At 38.5% G+C, this 21,153-nt stretch overlaps 1 protein-coding gene across 3 annotated transcripts; it reads left to right on the forward strand.

Moving 5' to 3' along the window:
• Positions 1 to 801: 801 nt before the first annotated feature.
• On the forward strand, positions 802 to 12,674 carry LOC125008126 (calcium/calmodulin-dependent protein kinase type II subunit gamma-like). Of its 3 annotated transcripts, XM_047585206.1 has the most exons (11): positions 802 to 901; positions 1,750 to 1,811; positions 2,101 to 2,238; positions 2,725 to 2,818; positions 3,189 to 3,283; positions 3,385 to 3,468; positions 3,705 to 3,766; positions 5,098 to 5,175; positions 5,310 to 5,364; positions 9,254 to 9,442; positions 10,449 to 12,674. In XM_047585206.1, exons 3-11 carry the CDS (start codon positions 2,116 to 2,118, stop codon positions 11,418 to 11,420), a joined length of 1,752 nt encoding a protein of 583 aa, XP_047441162.1. In that variant the 5' UTR covers positions 802 to 901; positions 1,750 to 1,811; positions 2,101 to 2,115; the 3' UTR covers positions 11,421 to 12,674. The 3 variants fall into 3 exon arrangements, with proteins under 3 accessions (XP_047441162.1, XP_047441163.1, XP_047441161.1); XM_047585205.1 differs by lacking the exon at positions 802 to 901 and having other exon boundaries at positions 1,606 to 1,811; XM_047585207.1 differs by lacking the exons at positions 802 to 901; positions 9,254 to 9,442 and having other exon boundaries at positions 1,605 to 1,811.
• Positions 12,675 to 21,153: the final 8,479 nt, after the last annotated feature.

Below are 21,153 nucleotides of genomic sequence, written 5' to 3' on the forward strand. Positions count from 1 at the left end.
TATGAACCGGGTCTCCAAAGCACCTCACACAACACACTCCCTCTGGGTTGCATCAAGCGCACACAGTCCATCAATCCCGCTGCCGAAGACCTCAAGTTCCCCTTGAGTACAGATGACACCACTGAATCGAAACTCCTTCTCCAGTCCACCACTGCCAACTCCAGCCTGGCACCCAAAGCACTTCTTCTGAAGTTTAGCGGGAGTCTCAGGCCTCACTCTGGGCGGGAGGTCAGGGGACAACCCTAGCAGCCAATAGCAGGAACACACCAACGACACAACGGCCGAACTCCACAGCCAACGACCAATGACACAGCCAAAAACAAAAAGTCCAGAAAAAACAAAATAAAAAATAAAAAAAAATAAAAACACCAATCCGATTGGTTCAAGGCACAGAAAAAAACAAGAAGTAAGACAAAAAAAACAACAACCAGTAACATGCTAAGAATAACCAAAAAAGGTTCTTCGTGAGCTACTGGCCACTCTTTCAGGCTTATTATTCAAAATAAAACAACAATAACCCTATTTTGTATTTTCTTAGTTTCAGTTAAAATGAACTTCTGAGTATCGTATTCATTATTGGTTTTTGTTTGTTTGTTTTTGTTGTTGTTGTTTCTACCTTCTTGGTTATCAGGCGAAGAAATAAACCTTACTCTGTATGTCCTCCATCCTATACGATGTAATATGTGTCACTGCATTGTCCACTTTTAATCACCTGATCAAAACATCTATGATAATGATTACATGCATGTTTTGCAGGTCTCCTCAGATACAGAAAAGCTTAACCAGTGGGGTTAAGTGGACATGAACTGTAAAGAATGTCAACCTGCACTATCATTTCATCGTCCATGAAAAGTAAACATCCTGTTGGATAATGGACAGTGATGCCAATAACACCATGGAGGTAAAATGTTGAAGTACCTCAGAGTACATGCTCTTTCTTAACATTCAAATAATAATAATAATAATAATAATACTGAAAGAATTTTCACCATTAGCTGAGGCTGCTGACATTGTGAATGGGCTTTTTTTATTGAATGCTGATGCTGTGGGGCAATTGTGGCGAATTTTAGGGATAAAACTTTAGTGTAAACGTTACACTTGTTAAGGTAAGATGCTAGGAAATACATTATGGAACACCTTCACAAAGATAGATACACTGTCTGTGTGAGTAAGCTCAGAGATACAACTAAATTACTTTCAACATGTTTCAGCTCCACCTGAGCATCTAACCAGAACTTGTGTGTCCTTTTCTGAATATTTACTGGGCAGTTTCATGCCGTCACAATGAGTGTGCTGTAATTTTAATGTGAAAGATAATTGCATGTTATTTTGTATCAGGCTTGTATTAGAGACAGACCTCAGTTTTAAAAGTATAATAAAGTATAATTTTAGTTTGTTTAGTTCAAAACATTATCGTATTACACAGACTATTTGATCCTGGTAAATTTGTCCTGGTAAATTTACTGAAATACACTGATACAAACTCATCAGATTAAAATGTGTGTGTGTGTGATAGAGAGAGAAAGAGACAGGGAAGTCACTGCCCTTTCCAAGTATATGTCGTTCAGCTTCATATCTTCACTATACATAAGCACACATTTCTAGGTGGAGTTCACAGAAATTCAAACGCAGCGTGCAATGATAAACACTGACACCTCATGTTCGTGGGATATCTTCCACGATGCTTGGCATGGTATGGTGTGCGTTTTAAAGTTAACACTGAGTTTAGTTTCACTTTTCATTTCTCAGTATAAATTGAAGCCGAGGTATGATGAGTCTGTGAGCCTGCACTGACTTTGGGTGACACATAGGTATGTACATTTGTATTCTGCTTACTGTTTGATAATATTTACTGTCACAATGACGTTTTTTTGTTTGTTTGTTTTTTTGTTTGTTTGTTTATTTTGACAAACATAGATCAGGACAATTCAACTTTGATCCAACTGTTACTGATGATATTAACGGGCTAATTTAAGCATAAGTGTTATTTAACATAATATGTAAACTGGGAAAATGTTACAGTGTAAACAGTTAGGCAACAGCAATAGAATAATGTTTTTATGTATTTTTTATAATTTATTTATTTATTTTTTGTTTTAGGGAATCACAATAAAGATGGGAAATGAACAGAGCACACTGGTTCAGAAGGGCTACGTAACTACAGAGAACAAAGAAAAATATCTCATTGCCACAAAGGAAGATGATACATTTTTCATTAAAAACATCCCTCTGGAAAGGGTGAGTAAAGGATTGTTATGCTAACTGTATCTTCTGTGTATTAAAAATGAAAATCTTATAATTATGAAATACATGTTTGTATTCTGGGCTTGGTGTTTAGCTCTGATGCCTCCAAGCAAGAAGGTCTGGGTTCGAGTCCAACTCGGGCCTTTCTTAGAGGTGTTTGTATGCTCTCCCTGTGTCTGCGTGGGTTTTCTCCAGATACTCTGGTTTCCTCCCACCTCCGAAGACATGCTCTTTAGGCTGATTGGTGACTCTAAATTGACCCTAGGTGTGAGTGCAAATGGTTGTTTGACTATGTGTTATTCCTGTACAATAAGCGGTAGTAGAAGATGAGATGAGATGTTTGCATTCTAAAATAGTGTTTTGGATATAACATTTTTAACAAGTGTTGATTTTGAAGTAAGACAGTTGTCATACTGTTAAGACAGTTCAAGGAGGAAACTTTAACTACTAACACATTTTGTGAATGATTTATTTGAACAGATAAAACAAACTGCTTCAGCATTAACTTCAGAAATAGACACACTCGTGACAATAAGCCATCCACACATTGTCAGCAGCAAGGAATATTTTACAGGTGAGCTACCACAAAGATGTGATGCATTTGTGTTGAAAGTGATGGATCTTAATAGAACTTTTTTTTCATCTCTTAAGTCATCTCTACATTGTAAGATAAGTGTTAACTGTCTTTACTGTAAAGTAGAAATCGTTAAGTATTTTATCATATTGATAACTCCTTCTTACTGCCTACTTAATCTTAAAATCTTATTTTTCATCAAGTTCGCTGAAGGTCCTTCTTTAAAAGGATTCCTTTTTTTTCTTCAAATTGATACAAACATTGGAAAGTTTACTTTAAATAATATGAAGAAATTGACGTGATGGAGAGGTTAGGTGTTACTAGTCAGAGGGAAAATACTAACTTATCCTCTTTTCCTTCTGTCATAAAGATCAAAACTTTTACTATGTAGTGATGGACTACTGTCAGGGAGGAACCCTTGATGCAAAAATCAGAGGAGGAAGTTCATTTCAGCAAGAGTTTGAGGTACAACAATATTCTGCAAAAGATATTTCAAGTTTAAAGTCATGGTTATACTGGACACTACAAATAAGCTCAGCAATGAACAGCCATCATTTGTTTTCTAGGTACTGAGCTGCTTTGTTGAGATCTGTTTGGCTGTGAAAACCATTCATGAAAAAGGTTTGCTTCACAAAGATCTGAAAACAGAGGTACTTACGCATATTATAATAAAATACTGATTAATATATTGTCATTAGCAATCAATCATATCGTCAGAAGATAAAAAGAAATGCAAAGTGTATTTTTAAATAAACTTGATGGTGTTTGGCCGATCAGAATACTAAGTATACAAATATAGCTGTATATTATATCTATTTATTATATCTCAATAAACTGTTTTACTTGTGTCAGTTGATTTACTGTTTCACCTTTTCTGTTTTTGCAGAGCATATTCCTCACTGAATTTGGAATAGCGTGCTTGGGAGGATTTGGAAAAATCCACGAAAAGTATGGTGTAGCTTTGTTTTTTCTTATTTTATGGAAAAATAACAACTGTGTGCAGCTGCTATTACTGTTAAGCATGAAAGTGGAAAAGCTTGACAACCATAAAGTTAATTCACAGGTTGAATCTTTTAGACTGGCCCTCATAGTCTCCTATCTTAACATGATTATTAGAAATGTGTTCAATAGGATTACTGTCTTAAGGAGTTTTTGTAAACACAAAGGGAATTCCAGTAGTTTTTATACATTGTCCACTCATTTAAAGGTACTATAATGTTTGATGCATGTTTGTTACTTTCATGTTATGACTGTCTCTGCAATTCATTGACATTATCAGGTGCTATGTAAGTTCTCTGGTGCTCTGCTTTGCCACTACTGCAGAAATCTTCAACTCAACCCATTCCCTTTTCCTTTCAGCATAAATTAGCCACACCTTAAAAGATTTCAGTCCAGTGACAGAGATGATCATCAAATAATTATTCAAGTGTTTAGCTTTGAAAATCTCCATTGTGTCTATAGCAATTTTTTTTGGATTACTATGTCTCATTCATGAACTGTATGATTTGATACTTAATTGTTCGTATGCACAACTAAACAACTTTTGTGGCATTCATCAATAACTGCATACTTCTTGTTTGTTCTTGTGTAAGAGCAAAATTTAAGAGTGTAACACTTGAACCAACATGCACAAAAGACAACTTGAATTTTGTTGGGGCGGTTTGCACAAGGCATATAAATTTGCTGCACATTGATGGGTTTATTAGCAGGGCACCTTATGTTAATTGCGAAGTGCTTGACATGCTTATCCACTTTAGGTTCAAATGTTATTCATCAACTTAAACAGCTAGTGAGAACACAATGGTCTCAGCGCACATTTAATGAATCCATGTAAGATTTACTTATTTTCACTTTCACTTTTTAAAATATTCATGCATGTCTTAATGTGAGATGAAGCACTGTTTGTTTAGAGGCATTATTTGGAGGCATTATTTGTGCACGTCCCCTAATTCATTTTGCTACTATAATCAGCAGTTACATCATCAGTAAAGATAATTGTGCCAGTACTTTATCCATGACACCCCTAATCCTAATTTGATGAAGTTTTTGGGTCACCATTATAGCTTTTATTTATTTATAACTTTTAGTTCTGAGTGCTCATTCACCATAAATTAGACCTCATACCTCTTGCCTGTTTATAATCAGCCTTGTGACAGACTTCAACATTTATAAAATTAACAAAGAATGCAGAGGTTTTATTTACAGTATACTGTATGTTATATACATAAGTGTTACTGACTACAGATTTATTTTTTCTTGTCCCCACACTGTTCAAAAAGCACCAGTTCAGGTCAGGTGGGAAAGATAAATTATCTGGCACCAGAAGTTTTCACAGACGGGACCTATACTTCAAAGAGGTACAGAGATTGTTAAGTCATGTGATCTCAACTCTAATGAACTATTTAGTCTAATGTTGATGGTTGCATTTTTATTTATCTTGTGCATGACCACAACATCTAAATGCACACCAATTATGTTCTTTTTTTTTTAGTGACATCTGGTCATTAGGATGCATACTCTTTGAGCTCTGTACTCAAAAGCCAGCGGTAAGTTTCATCAGCAATATTAAAAAGGCTAATGTGACTATTCTTAACTATTCATGTGAAAACAACCTCAAAGTATTTTAGTGATGTTGTTGACTTGCCTATTTAGTGATAATCCATTGTCCTGCGTCATATCAGAATCAGAATCAGAATTACTATATTGATCCCAGGGGGAAATTACTTTTTGTTACAGCAGCTCCAACCCAAAGTGTACCAATGTCAAGAACAAAGAGCAATATATACAATAAGAATAAGTAAGAGAATGTAAAAAAAAATATAAGAAATATATATATAACGATATGTACAAGTATACAGTGACATTGAATATAGGGTATTGCACAGTGGGGAAAAATTATTGCACATGGTGAAAATATATAAGGAAATATGTACAAGTTTATGAAAATAATACAGTGAAGCATGTGTTATAGTGTCTATATAGTTATAAACATGGGTTATTGCACATAGTAAAGACCAGAGCCCCCTAGTATACAGGTAATACGTACTAGTGTATGAGATGAAGTGAACATGAGTTGTTGCACATTATCAGTATAAATATGTTTATAAATAAGTATGGGTTCTACACCCTCAGAGTGAGGAGTTGTATAGGTTGATGGCCACAGGCAGGAATGATTTCCTGTGGCGCTCTGTGGTGCGTCGTGGTGTGATCAGTCTGGTGCTGAAAGAACTCCTGTGTCTGGACAGCACACCATGGAGTGGGTAAGACTCATTGTCCAAGATGGCTGTCACCTTGTGAAGCATTCTCCTGTCTGACACCACTGTCAGAGGGTCCAGCTTCACTCCCACAATGTCACTGGCCTTGCGTATCAGTCTGTTCAACCTGTTGGTGTTAGCAACCCTCAGCCTGCCGCCCCAGCACGCAACAGCGTAGAAGATGCCACTGGCCACCACAGACTCATAAAACATCCTGAGCATAGTCCTGAAGATGTTAAAAGACCTCAACCATCGCAGAAAATAGAGGTGACTCAGGCCCTTTCTGTATAAGACGTCACTGTTCTTTCCCCAGTCCAGTCTATTGCCAGTGTGAACCCCCGGGTCACCGGCACCTTGGTCCTCCTGGGTACACCACCAGTTCCTTCGTCTTTGTCACATTGAGCTGTAGATGGTTCTCCTCACACCATGTGACAAAGTTGTCCACAACAGCCTTATACCCCACTTCATCACCCTTGCTGATGCATCCAACCACTGCAGAGTCATCAGAAAACTTCTGGAGATGACAAGTCTCTGTGCAGTGGTTGAAGTCTGTGGCGTAGAGGGTGAAGAGAAACAGAGAGAGGACTGTCCCCTATGAGGCCCCAGTGTTGCTGACCAGCCTGCCTGACACACAGCGTTGCAGGCACACATACTGTGGTCTGCCAGTCAGGTAGTCAACAATCCACGACACAAGGGGGGAATCCACCTGCATCGCCATCATCGTCTCACCCAGAAGAGCTGGACGGGTGGTGTTGAAAGCGCTGGAGAAGTCAAAAAACATGACTCTCACAGTACTCTACATCTTGTCCAGGTGGGTGTAGACACGGTTGAGCATGAAGAGGATGGCATCCTCAACTCAAAGTTGAGGCTGGTAGGCGAACTGGAGGGGGTCTAAATGTGGTTTGACCACGGGGTGGAGTTGCTCCAAGATGAGACTCTCCAGGGTATTCATGATGTGGGAGGTCAGCGCCACAGGTCTGTAGTCCTTCGAGGCAACGAGTCGTGGCATCTTTGGCACAGGAACTAGGCAGGACGTCTTCCACATCACAGGGACCCTCTGCAGACTCAGGTTTATATTGAAGACATGCTGAAGAACTCCACAGAGCTGGGTGGCACAGGTTTTGAGCTGCTGCTACTTGTGGCTGTGGCTCAGTAGGTAGGTAGGTAGGGTAGGTAGAGTGGATTGTCCACGAACCGAAGGGTTAGTGGTTCGAACCACTGAGTGTGCCATATGCTGAAGTGTCCTTGAGCTAGACACTGATCCCCCAGTTGCTCCCAGTGCAACTGGTGTGTGAATGTGTGAGCCAATGGGTGGATGTGTCTCTGACTGTAAAAGTGCTTTGAGTACCTTTGAGTAGGCAAGGCAATATAAAAGCAAGACCATTTACCATACTGAGGAAAGTTGGGTAATGTTTTTGCCATGGTGACATGGTTGAAGTCACCCGAGATAGCAATGATTGCCCTCAGCTGCTGAGTCTGTAACTAGGCTATGGCGGAGTGGATGCCGTCACACGCTGACGCTGGGTTTGCAGAGGGAGGAACGTACACAGTCACCATCACAACATGATAAACTTCCGCGGCAGATAATATGGATGGAGACCAACAGCAAACAGTTCAATGTGCAGGCTACAGATGCGCTCTTTGATGGTAATATGACTAGGATTGCACCACTTGTTGTTCACTAGAAAGGCAAGCCTACCTCCTTTCAGCTTACCGCTCCCAGTGCAATCCCTGTCAGCCTGAACAGTCTGGAAGCCATTGATGGAAACATTGTCATCAGGGATGTCCTGGCGCAGCCATGTCTCCGTAAAGCACATTAAACTACACTCCTGTACTCTGTCTGACTCCTGGCTAATGCTGTTAGCTCGTGCATCTTATTGGCCAGCGATCTCACATTTCACATCGTGACTGCAGGGAGACTCCTCTTATCCATTAGTCTCTGCTGTCTTTCCCTAGTTTCTCTCCTCCACTGATTTTTCTTTCCCGTGTATCGTTGGTGAGTTCTCCTCCAGACCTCCTCAAATATGAAGATAAAAATAATTGAACTAAATAGTGAGAAAGTGAGAGAGACACTTTTAAAGTGTCTATATGTGTCCACACCAAAGGGTGTTAATTTGAGTCTTTTTGAAGTGCCGGTATGTTAACACTATTGACTCTTCTTATAGTTAACATTTAAAACTTCTCAACACTAACTAGTGTTAGTTTCTCCTAACACTAGTGTATAGTGTTAGATATCAACTCACTTGTCGTGTCAGTTGTTAACTACTACAGGTGTTTACTATATATTTACACTGTATGGCGTAAACATACTTTATGGTTACATATTACATGTAAAATAAACTATGATAAAATAACGAGGCCAAGTTAAGCTTAAAATGTTTATTTTAAAATGCACCACAGTAACAAATCAGGGAAAATGAGAGGGAATGAGTCCTGTAGCTGTGGTGAACCGTCTCTAGTCCCCACACAAGACTGGCCTCTATTATTAACATCAAACATAACATTATATGCACAACTAATTACTTTTACTTTAACTGGCTTTCTCATCAGTAAAAGTCAGTGGGTAGTTCTCAGGATGACTCTCCAGGTCCGGCTACACTAAATGGACGGGACTAATAAATTAACACCCGAAGAGTCATATCCAGGTTCAGACCACGTCGTAGAAATGAAGAGAGTTAAATGTGAATTGACACTTACAGAGTTAATTCACCGACACTCCATTTTGACACTGTACATTAACTCTATTCTTGCTAAAATTTCACCAACAACAGAATTTTACACAGCATTTGCTGTGTGGGTAAGAAACAAACAAAGGTGTCTTTTTCCGTTTCTTCAGTCCAACCACCAACAGACCTTCTACAAAGTAGCTTGCACTTGTTCTTAAGTTGTCCTGAACATATCATGTTCTAGTCACCCAAATTTTCCTGTGTTCCTCCTTCAAAGCAGTTCTGTATCATGTTTGACTACAAACTCTGGTCGCACATTTATTATGTACTGTACATACAAGCCTAAGTGATGGGCATACTGGATACAGAATGGCAACCCAATAGTGACAGCTCTATCTGGGCCATGTGGAAGAGATTCCAACTACTTTATAACTTATGTTTACACTGAAAGAAAACATTTAAATTCTCGCTGTAATTAGTATTAAATCTTTCTAACAATCTATTTATTTTTTCAGTTCATGGCAGAGACTACAATCAAGCTCATGCCTAAGATAATTGGGGGTCCTTACCCATCTCTCCCAGACCGTTTCTCAGAAAAGCTTTGTGAGCTTTTGAGGGACATATTAGTCAAAGACCCTAAGTCAAGACCAACAGCCAATGAGATCCTGGCACGTCCCATTATTATCAACTGTCTCTCAACAAAGGTATGACACTTTCACAAATACAGTATTGGACTCACTCTCCCAAAACATATTTCCCAAAACATATTTAGGCTGCATGATTATCCAATGTTTTCATTAGCAGGAAAATCAAATGGATCAAGACAACTTCTTCCAAAGCATAATTCATACAAAGGATCTTTAAACACAAATACACATTATTTTGCAAGTACATGTGAAAGGAAACATTATTTTAAATGCCTGAAACTTCATTTTATATTAAATGTCATTTATAAACAAAAAATCTAAAAACATAAAGATACATAATCCTGCATCTCTGTGTCCTACGGAAGCGCATTGCATTCACTGGATAAAATAAATAAATAAATTAGATACCTAATCTAAAAAGATCTCATAATTATGAGAAAAGATCTCAGAATCACAAGATCTTTTCTCGTAATTACGACATCCTGATCTCGTAATTACGAGAAAAGATAAAGAAAAAGGAAACGTCTGTAAATCCTCTCTCAGTGGCAATGTTGACACAAATGTATGAATTTGTATCCATGAAGCATTCCCTGTTGGTTCTACTGCTCCTGCAGAAACAGAGGGACATCCAGCACGTCAGATTGGGCTTTTCCATCTGAACAATCGCCTTGAGATGCCTGCGCAGTGTTGACATACTAATTTTAATCCCATCCTCATTTTTCAGAAACATCAGTATTTCCCAGTGTCTCAAACCGAGAAGGTAATATTAGCAGATTAACTGTGATAGCGCCATCATTGCCATTGAGAGAGGATTTACATATGTTTCCTTTTTCTTTATCTTTTCTCGTAATTACGAGATAAGGTGTCTAATTTTTTTTTTATCTAGTGAATGCAATCCCCTTCCGTAGTGTCCAGTATTGTTACAGATAAACCTGCCAAATACTTAAGTAGATATATATTTTTTTATATACATAAGTACAGAGGTAACTAGACACAGAAGAGTGTTTCATGCCTGACTATACTAGACACACAGCTTTCAACTAATATCTTTGTTTCTTGACAGTGCAAAACAACAGTGGAGGACCTCCAGATCAAGCTGAAAAATCTGAGGGCTCTGGCTGATGGTTTGGAGCGTGTACATAAGGGCACCACTGTTGGCAGTCTGACAGGAGGAGTGATTGGAGCAGTGGGAGGGATCACGTCCATAGTAGGTCTTATACTGGCACCATTCACTTTGGGAGCCTCTCTTATTGTCACTGGAGTTGGTGTAGGAGTAAGTGTAGCTGGAGGTGCCACTGCTGCTGCCTCGAATATCACTAATATGGTGAACGAGTCTTCTGACCGCAAAGCTATTCGAAACATGATTAAAGAGTTTGAAAAGAAGATTAATGCAGTTGTCTTCTGGCTCCAGCAGATTGGAAACAGCTTAGAAACAATCAGAAGTAGTTGTGACTCCGTTAGCACACTTGACAATAATAGCACATTCAAAACAGAAAACCTGGTGAGTCTTGGCTTCAGGGCAGGAAAGGGCCTAGGTGGCATCGCTGAACTCGTCAGACTAGTTCAAGTAACAAACATCGGCAAGATAGCTACACAAGCATCCAGGGCAGTACTTGTGGCAGAGGTAGCAACAGGTGTGCTTTCTGGTTTATTTGTAGCAGTGGATGTTTTCTTCATTGCCATGGATGCTAAAGAGATCCACCACATTAGAAAAGCACAGGCAGCAGAGATGCAACCAGATGCACCACGTCCAGAGTTACTCTTTGAAAGTGAAATGAGTGACTTTGTGCCCGCCTCTGACCAAACCACACTGCTGTCTGACTCACTGATGAAGGAGTCTGATGTGGTGGAAAATGAATCTGAGTCACAGGATCAGTCTTCAGTCAGATCTGAGATCATGAAATTCGTTCGATCAGTCAGGAATGCAGCAGACAATTTGGAAAAAGTCTTGAATGAGCTCAAAACCATCACCTTGTCGATCCCTTCACTTGGATATAAATGGGAGGTAGAGTGGCAGGACATGGAATTCAGATAAACCAGAGGGTACATTCATTAAACTCAGACACTCTGGTGGACCATCATGTGCTGTTACAAATTGCAGTGCATTAATGTTGGTTAAAATGTGTGTGTGGTCAAGTGGGCAGCAGTGGAACAACTATCTGTTGTGTTGGTTTGTCAGAAGACCAAAGTTTTCCAATCATATGTGCAGAAACTCTACCTAGTTCATTCATTCACTATGAAGCTGGGTTGAAATTCTAAGAAATCATGATCCTGTTATGTGCATAATGTATGATGACATGTATAATAATGATTTTGAATTTACACTTGATTGTCAGTAACTTTGTTCAAGATATTATCATTACAGACATGTTGAATGTTTATTGTCACATTTACGCAGTGTATTGCTGTTTTATTTTGTTTGTAATTCCTCTTCTTCTCACGGAAGACATTTATTGACTTTTTAAACTTAGTATTGAGTATATTTTTCTCCAGGTTCAATTTTAATAATCAAAGAGACTGGTTTTCAATATCATGAGCCAATGTACATTTGCTATAAAGATAGAAAAGTTGTCAAAATGGGTTGAATGTCAAGTATTAATATTTGATAAAAGAGAACACTTAATAATATTTTACTAAAGAGCTTTTCTGCTCTTATATCATTACAAAGTATATAATTAGGCATTGTTCTCATTCGCATCTATCACAGGACTGACACAGAGAGACAGGCAACCATTCACACTCACACCTACAGCCAATTTAGAATCACCATTGAACCCAACGAGCATGTCTTTGGAGGGTGGGAGTACCCCTAATTAGACATTGTAATTAGTTATAAAATAGACTATTTATTCTGTACTTAACATCTATAAACTGTAAGTAATGTGGTGGTTAGCTTTGATGCCTTACAGCAAATCCAGGCCTTTCTGGGTTTCTCCCTCTGTCTGCATACTCCTGCTTCCTCCCATCGTCCAAAGACATGCTTGTTAGTTTCACTGGTGATTCTAGTAGGTGTGAGTGTGAATGGTTGTCTGTCTCTCTGTGTCAGTCCTGAGATATGCCAGAGACATGTCCAGTCCAGGTAAACTTCATGAAAGCCAGAGCTTTGAAAGCATCCTGTCAAGAAGCTAAGCTTTAGATGTTTGGTGTTTAATAACTTAAAGTTTTGGAGTTGAAATGATTTATGGTTGCAATGTGTGACTGTGTTTGAGTCAACCCCATCTAATGGCTGTGATGGGAGATAAATAAAGGTGACACTGCCTGGAGGGTGTGGCCAGAGCAGGAAAAGACAGTATTTGATCTCAAATCGAATCCAAGTCCACAGCATTTTTTTTTATATATATATAAAAATACTATTTATTCTGTACATCTAAAAACAGACAGAACAGAAGACATGAAACAATGCACTGGTAAAAACAACATATTTCATAGCCACATACTCGTAGTCAAAATCTATCATGACTATGATGTTAAAGTTTTAAATTTGGTAAAAGATTTATTAGTTCCCTCTTTTTCCAAATGGACAGCTGACTCAAAGGATGTTTGCATATCCTCTAAACTAAATGAAAACCACAGCTGTGAAAGCGTCCTGTGAAGAAACTTAGCTTTCGAGAGGTTTTAATAACCAAAAGTTGGGGAGCCAAAGTGAGCGAAATGAGTATGTATCATAACAATGTGTGAACCTGCCTTTTTTTTTTTTTTTTGGTTGAGTCAACCCCCACCTAGTGACGGTGATGGGAGATAAATGCAGGCGACACTAAGTGGGGGTGTGGCCAGGGCAGGGACAGTACTTGATCTCAAATCAAATCCAAGTCCAAGTCAACCCCTGCAACGTTTCCTAAAATCCCTGTATGTCTTTGCTTGTTTCCATTTAAAATATGAACTTCTAACTTCTAATATGACCTTATTTATTTATTTATTTGAGGTTATCAGAAGAAATAACCCCTATACTCATGTCCCGCATGCTGTAAGCATTGCATTGTCCACTTTTAATCAGCTGATCAAAACATCTGTGATAATAGCTACAAGCATGTTTTGCAGTTCTCCTCAGATGCAGAAAAGTTTAACCAGTGGGGAGTGGATATGAGCCATAAAGACTATCATTTCATCTTTGAAAACAAGCTCCCTTTAACACAGACTGAAAAGTAAACATCCTGTTGGATAACGGACAGTGATGCCATATAACACCATGGAGTTAAACATGTTGATGTAACTCAGTTAGAGTCCATGCCCTTTCTAAACATCGAAAAAGTAATAAAAGGATTTTCGCCATTAGCCTAGTCTGACCCTGTTCTGAGTGTGTGCGTCTCTGTGTGGATGTTTTTTATTCATTGATCGCGGTGACTACTTTTTTATTGCATGCTGATGATGTGGGGAAATTTTTAGGGATAAAACTTGGCTTTAGAGTAAAGGTTACACTTAGGTTATTGTTAAGGAGCCTGGGGATACACAGTGGAGCACCTTCACAAAGATAGATACACAGTGTGTGAGTGTGAGTAAGCTCACAGATACAACTAAATTGTTGTCAACTTGTTTCAGCTCCAACTGAGCATCTAACCAGAAGCTGTGCACACTGTCGAAAACAAACCAAACACCGTTATTTTAAGGTGAAAGGTAATTGCATGCTGTTTCGTATCAGGCATGTATCAGAGACAGGCCTCTAAATCTCTCCGTTTTAAAAGTAGAATTTTAGTTTAAGGAAAAGGAATCCGAAGCAATTCCATAAACAGTTCTGTCCCCTTTGTTGCTTTGTGGTGTAGTGCTATGAAGAATTATGTGCACGTATACTGCAAAACATCAGAGAAACACTAACTTATTGCATCAAAATTGCACAAAAGAGTTTGTAGAAAGGAAGAGTAACGGTTAGTGGTGATCAGAAGGAAGTACTGTGTGTACACACACCCGTATGCAAATTAGATGAACGTGTCTGCAAGCTCTGTTTAGTTTCACTTTCTATTTGTCGATATAAATGACTGCAGCATTAAAGAAGAGTCTTCCACATTCGCTGCCTGTGTGTCACATATGGGTTTTGCATCTAGGTGTATATATATATGTATATATATATGTATATATACATATATACATACTGCTATTTGGACCAAAGTTTCTTTTGTTTTTGTTTGTTTGTTTTTTAATTGCCTTGAAATAGCAGGATTTGTACTGGAAAAATAAATGAATAACAATGTGCTGATTTTAGAAATCTTGTATTAATTATTTTCTAAGAATAATTCTTTTTTAGTTTACTCAGAGCGTATTTCAGCAGAACTTGTTATAAGGCGTCTCCCAACAAAGCTTTCTCAAGTTCTTCCTTCCTCTTTTAATCTAGGACTACACAATCCTGTTAAATGTTCCTCAAAACAAACTGGTACACTGAATTTCCTCCAAAATCTGATTCAAGGTTACACAATTTTAGTTTCGTTTGCATGTAACTGCAACACTACAAATCCACTGGTAAGTGCTTACATACTTGAGCTACAATTAAAAGAGTTCACAATGATGCTAGAGCTTAACATAGACAAGACGTGCTAAAGGAACAGGGACACTACGCACAGAGGGACTAAACGTGTAATGGAACCGTTGTGCCAGTTGTCGTATGTTGTGTTGTAAATAAATCGACTGTACTTTGAGGAGCCAAGTTTTCTTTATTCCTGCTCACGATCAGCACACAACACTGCCGGAAAAACAACAACTACTGCGGACACACCCCCAGGACCCCAGTGCCACTCCATGGGTGCCTAAACTCATGCCTGACATAAAACAATGCCAACATTTATTCAAATGTTACACCAGTCACACCAGGATAGTTGTGCTGCAGGTGAATGAGAAACAGGGGGAGTAAGGGACGTGGAATATCCAAGGCAACTCAACTCCTTTGAGTTTCCTTGAGGTCGTTTCACAACTCAACTTAGTGGCTTCTTCAGTTATAATTGAGGAAATTTAGTTTTTATCAGGATCTCCGTGGGCAGACTTGGAACTCAAAGATAGTGATACTGATTTGCAATATAATTTTCCCTTCGGCGGAACAGCAGCTCGGTGGTTGGCACCCAGCGAGAAGGTCTGGGTTTGAGTCTAGTTCGGGCCTTTCTGGGTGGAGTTTGCATGTTCTCCCTGTGTCTGTGTGGGTTTACTCCGGGTACTCAGGTTTCCTCCCACCTCCAAAGACATGCTCCTTATGCTGATTGATGATCTTTAATTGACCCTAGATGCGAGTGTGAATGGTTGTTTGTCCCTGTGTTAGTCCTGCAATAGGCTGGCGACCTGTCCAGGGTGTCCTCCACCTCTCGCCCAATCCCAGCTGGGATAGGCTCCAGCAACCCCTGCAACCCTAGTAGAGGATAAGCGGTGGTAAAAGATGACATCATCTTCTATTGTCAATTATAAATCTAAAAGTGTCAAGGCAAGACATTCAACAACAACCTAAATAATCTGAAACATGATCCGTTTACCTTACCTCAAACCAAATCATCCAAACACATTTTATGTCCTTAATGAGCATGAGTGGGCTTTGGGCCTCATCAAAAGTGATATTAAGAAAGACTGTACACAGTGGACCCTGGTCTCGTTGAGTATGAATCAAATGTTGCTGAAATATGGAATTTTCTTTCTTTAAGGTGCAAGTTTAGGGGTAGTGCACTTTAGACACTGGCACAATGCCTGCTTGGAAGTGGCTGATTGAGGATGCAGTCTCTTTGAACGATTTCAAACATCTTAATGCTGGACACTGCACATCCTTGGTTCCTAAACAATACACCAGCTTTGTGTTCTGTCCCCTAGCAATTGCTATAGTGTATAGTATAGTGATGAGACAGTGACATTATGAGCCGTGCATCGAGAAAACTTACACATTCATCAAAATGTCCTACAGTTTGCATGATTTTAAGGTTGTGTGTCTTACAAGGAATACTTTAGGTTGGCTTGCAGACTAATAAGTGTCTAGCACTCAGACATCTATTAGAATATATTTGTCGATTAAGACAAATTTGCCAATCGTCTTTTGCCTTGTTTATGCATCAGGCATACTACACAAAGTTTGAAATTTAAAAACATACGTAGGTCAAAACATTTGAATAATAATTTAATTCCTAATGCAGTTTGCCTGCTGAAAAATAAATGCATACAAGTCAGATTTTAGAAATCTTGGACATACTTCAAGAACTGAATTTGAAAAATAAAAAAATTAATAAAAACAAATGCCCCCAGCTTCCTTTTTTGAATAAGGTCATGATAATAACTTTAAATGTTCCTATAACAAATACACTGATCATTGTCGGTCTACAAAATTTTAGTTCATTAGAAAGAACACCAACAAGGTTAATGAAAGAGCAAAGATGGTTACATAACACTTAGAAGGATTTAGCACGGAGTTCTACGGTATGACTGTCATGTTATTCGTAGTGGAAAACATCTGTCAGACAGCGCTGAGCGTTTTGTTTATGTGGTGAGATTGGAAACACAAACTGCCATGTATAAAAATTGACCTTAGGCACTGATTACTCCTTATGTGTCACGGATGCGCCTCATGGCAAATATCTAAAAAAAGAAAATTTCACTGCTTGAAATAGCCAGGATTTGTACTGGAAAAAAAAATGAATATCAATGTGCTACTTTTAGAAATTCCTGTATTAATTATTTTCTAAAGAAAATTTTTTTATAGATTCTCAGAACAGTATTTCAGCGAACTTGTTATAAGTCCTTCCAACAAAGTCTTTCCTCAAGTCTTTTTCCTTCCTCTTTTTAATCTAGACTACACATCCTGTTAATGTTCTCAAACAAACTGGTACACTGAATTTCCTCCAAAACCTGATTCAAGGTTACACAATTTTAGTTTCTTTTGCAGAAACTAAAATTGTGTAACCTTGAATCAGGTTTTGGAGGAAATTCAGTGTACCAGTTTGTCTTAGGCTGGCGACCTGTCCAGGGTGTACCCCGCCTCTCGCCCAATCCCAGCTGGGATAGGCTCCAACAACCCCTGCAACCCTAGTAGAGGATAAGCGGTGGTAAAAGATGACATCATCTTCTATTGTCAATTATAAATCTAAAAGTGTCCAGGCAAGACATTCAACAACAACATAAATAATCTGAAACATGATCCGTTTACCTTACCTCAAACCAAATCATCCAAACACATTTTATGTCCTTAATGAGCATGAGTGGGCTTTGGGCCTCATCAAAAGTGATATTAAGAAAGACTGCGCACAGTGGACCCTGGTCTCGTTGAGTATGAATCAAATGTTGCTGAAATATGGAATTTTCTTTCTTTAAGGTGCAAGTTTAGGGGTAGTGCACTTTAGACACTGGCACAATGCCTGCTTGGAAGTGGCTGATTGAGGATGCAGTCTCTTTGAACGATTTCAAACATCTTAATGCTGGACACTGCACATCCTTGGTTCCTAAACAATACACCAGCTTTGTGTTCTGTCCCCTAGCAATGCTATAGTCTATAGTATAGTGATGAGACAGTGACATTATGAGCCGGGCATCGTGAAAAGTTACATATTACACATGTCCTGACAGTTAGCATGTCTTAATTGTTCTGTTCTTTACAAGGAACTTTAGGTTGGCTTGCAGACTATATAGTGTCTACACTCAGACATCATTAGGAATATTTTTGTCGATTTAGACAAATTTTGCCAGACGTCATTTTGACTGTGTTAGTGCATGCAGCCATTCTACACAAAGTTTGAAATTTAAAAAACATAGGTAGGTAAAACAATGAAATAATAATTAATTCTAGCATTTAGCCTGCAAAAAAATGCAGTCAAGTCAGTATTTTAGATAATCTTGGACATACCCAAGACTGATTTGAAAAAAAAAAAAAATTAAATAAAAAAAATGCCCCAGCTTCCTTTTTTGAAATAAGGTTCATGCTAATAACATAATGTATGCTATAAAATAACCGATCATTGTCGGTCTGAACATTTACGTGTCATTAGGAAAGAACACCAAAGGTAGTGAAAGAGCAAAGAATGGTTACAAAACACTAGAGGTTTTTAGCTCGAGTTCTTGAGGTCTCTGTCTTGTTTATTAGCGTAGTGAAAACAGTCTTGTCAGGAAAGCGGCCTCGAGCGTGTGTTTGTTTGTGTGGTGAATTTGGAATACCATACGCATGTATGATTTTAATTGACTTAGGCTACTGTATTTAGTCGTTTTGTGTCACGGATTCGTCTGCTGCAAATTCTAAAGGAGAAAATCCTGCCTTGAAATAGCAGGATTTGTACTGGAAAAATAAATGAATAACAATGTGCTGATTTTAGAAATCTTGTATTAATTATTTTCTAAGAATAATTCTTTTTTAGTTTACTCAGAGCGTATTTCAGCAGAACTTGTTATAAGGCGTCTCCCAACAAAGCTTTCTCAAGTTCTTCCTTCCACTTTTAATCTAGGACTACACAATCCTGTTAAATGTTCCTCAAAACAAACTGGTACACTGAATTTCCTCCAAAATTGATTCAAGGTTACACAATTTTAGTTTCGTTTTGCAATGTAACTGCAACATAAAATCCACTGTAAGTTGCTTACATACTTGAGCTACAATATATAAGAGTTCACAATGATGCTAGAGCTTAACAAATAGACAAGACTGCTCTAAAGGAAACAGGGACACTATCGCACGGATGGGACCTAAACATAATCGAAACCTTTTGTGCCAATTGATCGATGTTGTGTTGTTAAAAAATAATCGACTGTACTTTGAGTGAGCCAAAGTTTTCTTTATTCGCTCACGATCAGCCACACAACACTGCCTGAGAAAAAAACAACACTACTGCGGACACTCACCCCATGGTCCAACAGTGCCACTCCATGGGTCCTAAACTCATGCCTGACATAAAAACAATGGCCAACATTTATTCAAATGTTACACCAGTCACACCAGGATAGTTGTGCTTGCAGGTGAAGAGAACTAGGGGAGTAGGACTGGAATATCAAGTGCAACTCAACTCCATTGAGATTTCATTGAGTGTTTCACAACTCAACTAGTGGCTTCCTTCAATTTAAAAATATGAGGAAATTTAGTTTTTTAGGATCTCGTGGCAGACTTGGAACTCAAAGATAGTGATACAGATTTGCAATATAATTTTCTTCGGCGGAACAGCAGTCTGGTTGGCAACCAGGAGAAGGTCATGGGTTGAGTCTAGTTCGGTCCTTTTGGTGGAGTTGCATGTTTCCCTGTGTCTGTGTGGGTTAAATCCGGGTACTCAGTTTTTACTCCCAACGCTCCAAAAGACATGCCCTTATGCTGACTGATGATTCTTTTATATATGACCTCAGATGCGAGTGTGAATGGTTTGTTGTCCTGTCTTAGTCCTGCAATAGCTGGCGTACCTGTCAGGGTGTCTCACTCTCTCGCCCAATCCCAGCTGGGAAAGGATCCATCCTACTGCACATCTTTGTTCTTGAATAAATACACCTGCTCATGTTCTGTCCTCCTAGCAATGCTATAGTCTATATATAGTGATAACAGTGACATTAGAGTAAAAAGTTCTTGCAGCTTTGTCCGGAAGCATCTCTGTGTTCTCATTCTGTCTGTGTAGGTTCCCCTCTGGGTTTCCTCCAGTTGTCCCCCCAACCTCAATCCACTTACATGCTTAGTTTGGTTGACTGGATGATTCTAAGTTGACTCTAGGTGTGAATGTGAATGGTTGTTTGTCTCTGTGTTAGCCCTGCGATGAACTAGATAGGCTCCAGCAACCCCGGCGACCCCAGTGAGGATAAAAGCTAGTATGAGATGAGATGAGATATTTTTCTGGACTGTGTCCACCTTTCAGTTTTGCATTTAAATTCATATTTTACTAGAATACCTGTGGAAGAAGTTATGGGAAAGTGAAAAGAAAGAGAAAGTGTAAAATGGTGAAACTTGCATATTACAGCAACTTTTAAACTTTACTCTAGAGCTATTAAGAGTTAATGCGAAATGACAAACTTAAAAAAATTGTGACATCTATGAAAACTATCAGGCTAAAGTTGGAAAAGGGACATGCTGATGAAGATTTAAAAGACGGGCCTTAATCCTTGAATCTAGAAATGAAACCTTGTCAGATAACTGTTCTGACTTGTTTCTATCTAGTAAAGGACATCTAGGTGTCGAAAGTTTCAACAAACAATTCATGATAAGACAGTTCCTTTATTTATTTATTGAGAATAAGGAAGTGTTACATTTTTAAGTCTTAAATATCTCCATGAGTAAAACTTGAGAGATGATTACAAATAACAGCTCGAATTTAGCTTTTGTGTTTCTGTGTTTCTCATAGCTGGGTAACAAAATGTTTCCAAGACAAAAAGAGAGGGTTCCATCATCAACTGCTCATAGTTATAATGTTTACATTTTTATTTTCATTTGGATTTTAGAAATGTTAATTCATGGTTTGATTTATTCTTTTAAGACTTTTTCAGCTTCAGTTAATGTTATGTCACAGACGGTCGTTGTCTTTTTCATATGGTAGCTACACTATGCAGTAGTATGAAGTAATGAATTTGAGCAGCTTTGCTGGAGGAAAGCTCTGCTCACAAAGTCTGTCTTGTCGTTATAAATTATCCTGAATGCTGAAACTGTCTATGAAATGTGTTGTTGTTAGGATGAAAACTGTCAACAAAATGTTACAGTCCTGTGCTTTTTCAGTATATTGTGATATAATTCTCATTTGAGCTGATGACAAGTCCTGGAAGTTGGTGCAGTTGAAGTGATTTGTAGTAAGTTTTTTTTTTTTTTTTTTTTGTGTGTGTGTGTTGTGTGTGTGTGTGTGTGTGTGTGTGTGTGTGTGTGTGTGTGTGTG

This window comes from Mugil cephalus, chromosome 5, assembly GCF_022458985.1.
Source record: "Mugil cephalus isolate CIBA_MC_2020 chromosome 5, CIBA_Mcephalus_1.1, whole genome shotgun sequence".
NCBI lineage: Eukaryota > Metazoa > Chordata > Actinopteri > Mugiliformes > Mugilidae > Mugil > Mugil cephalus.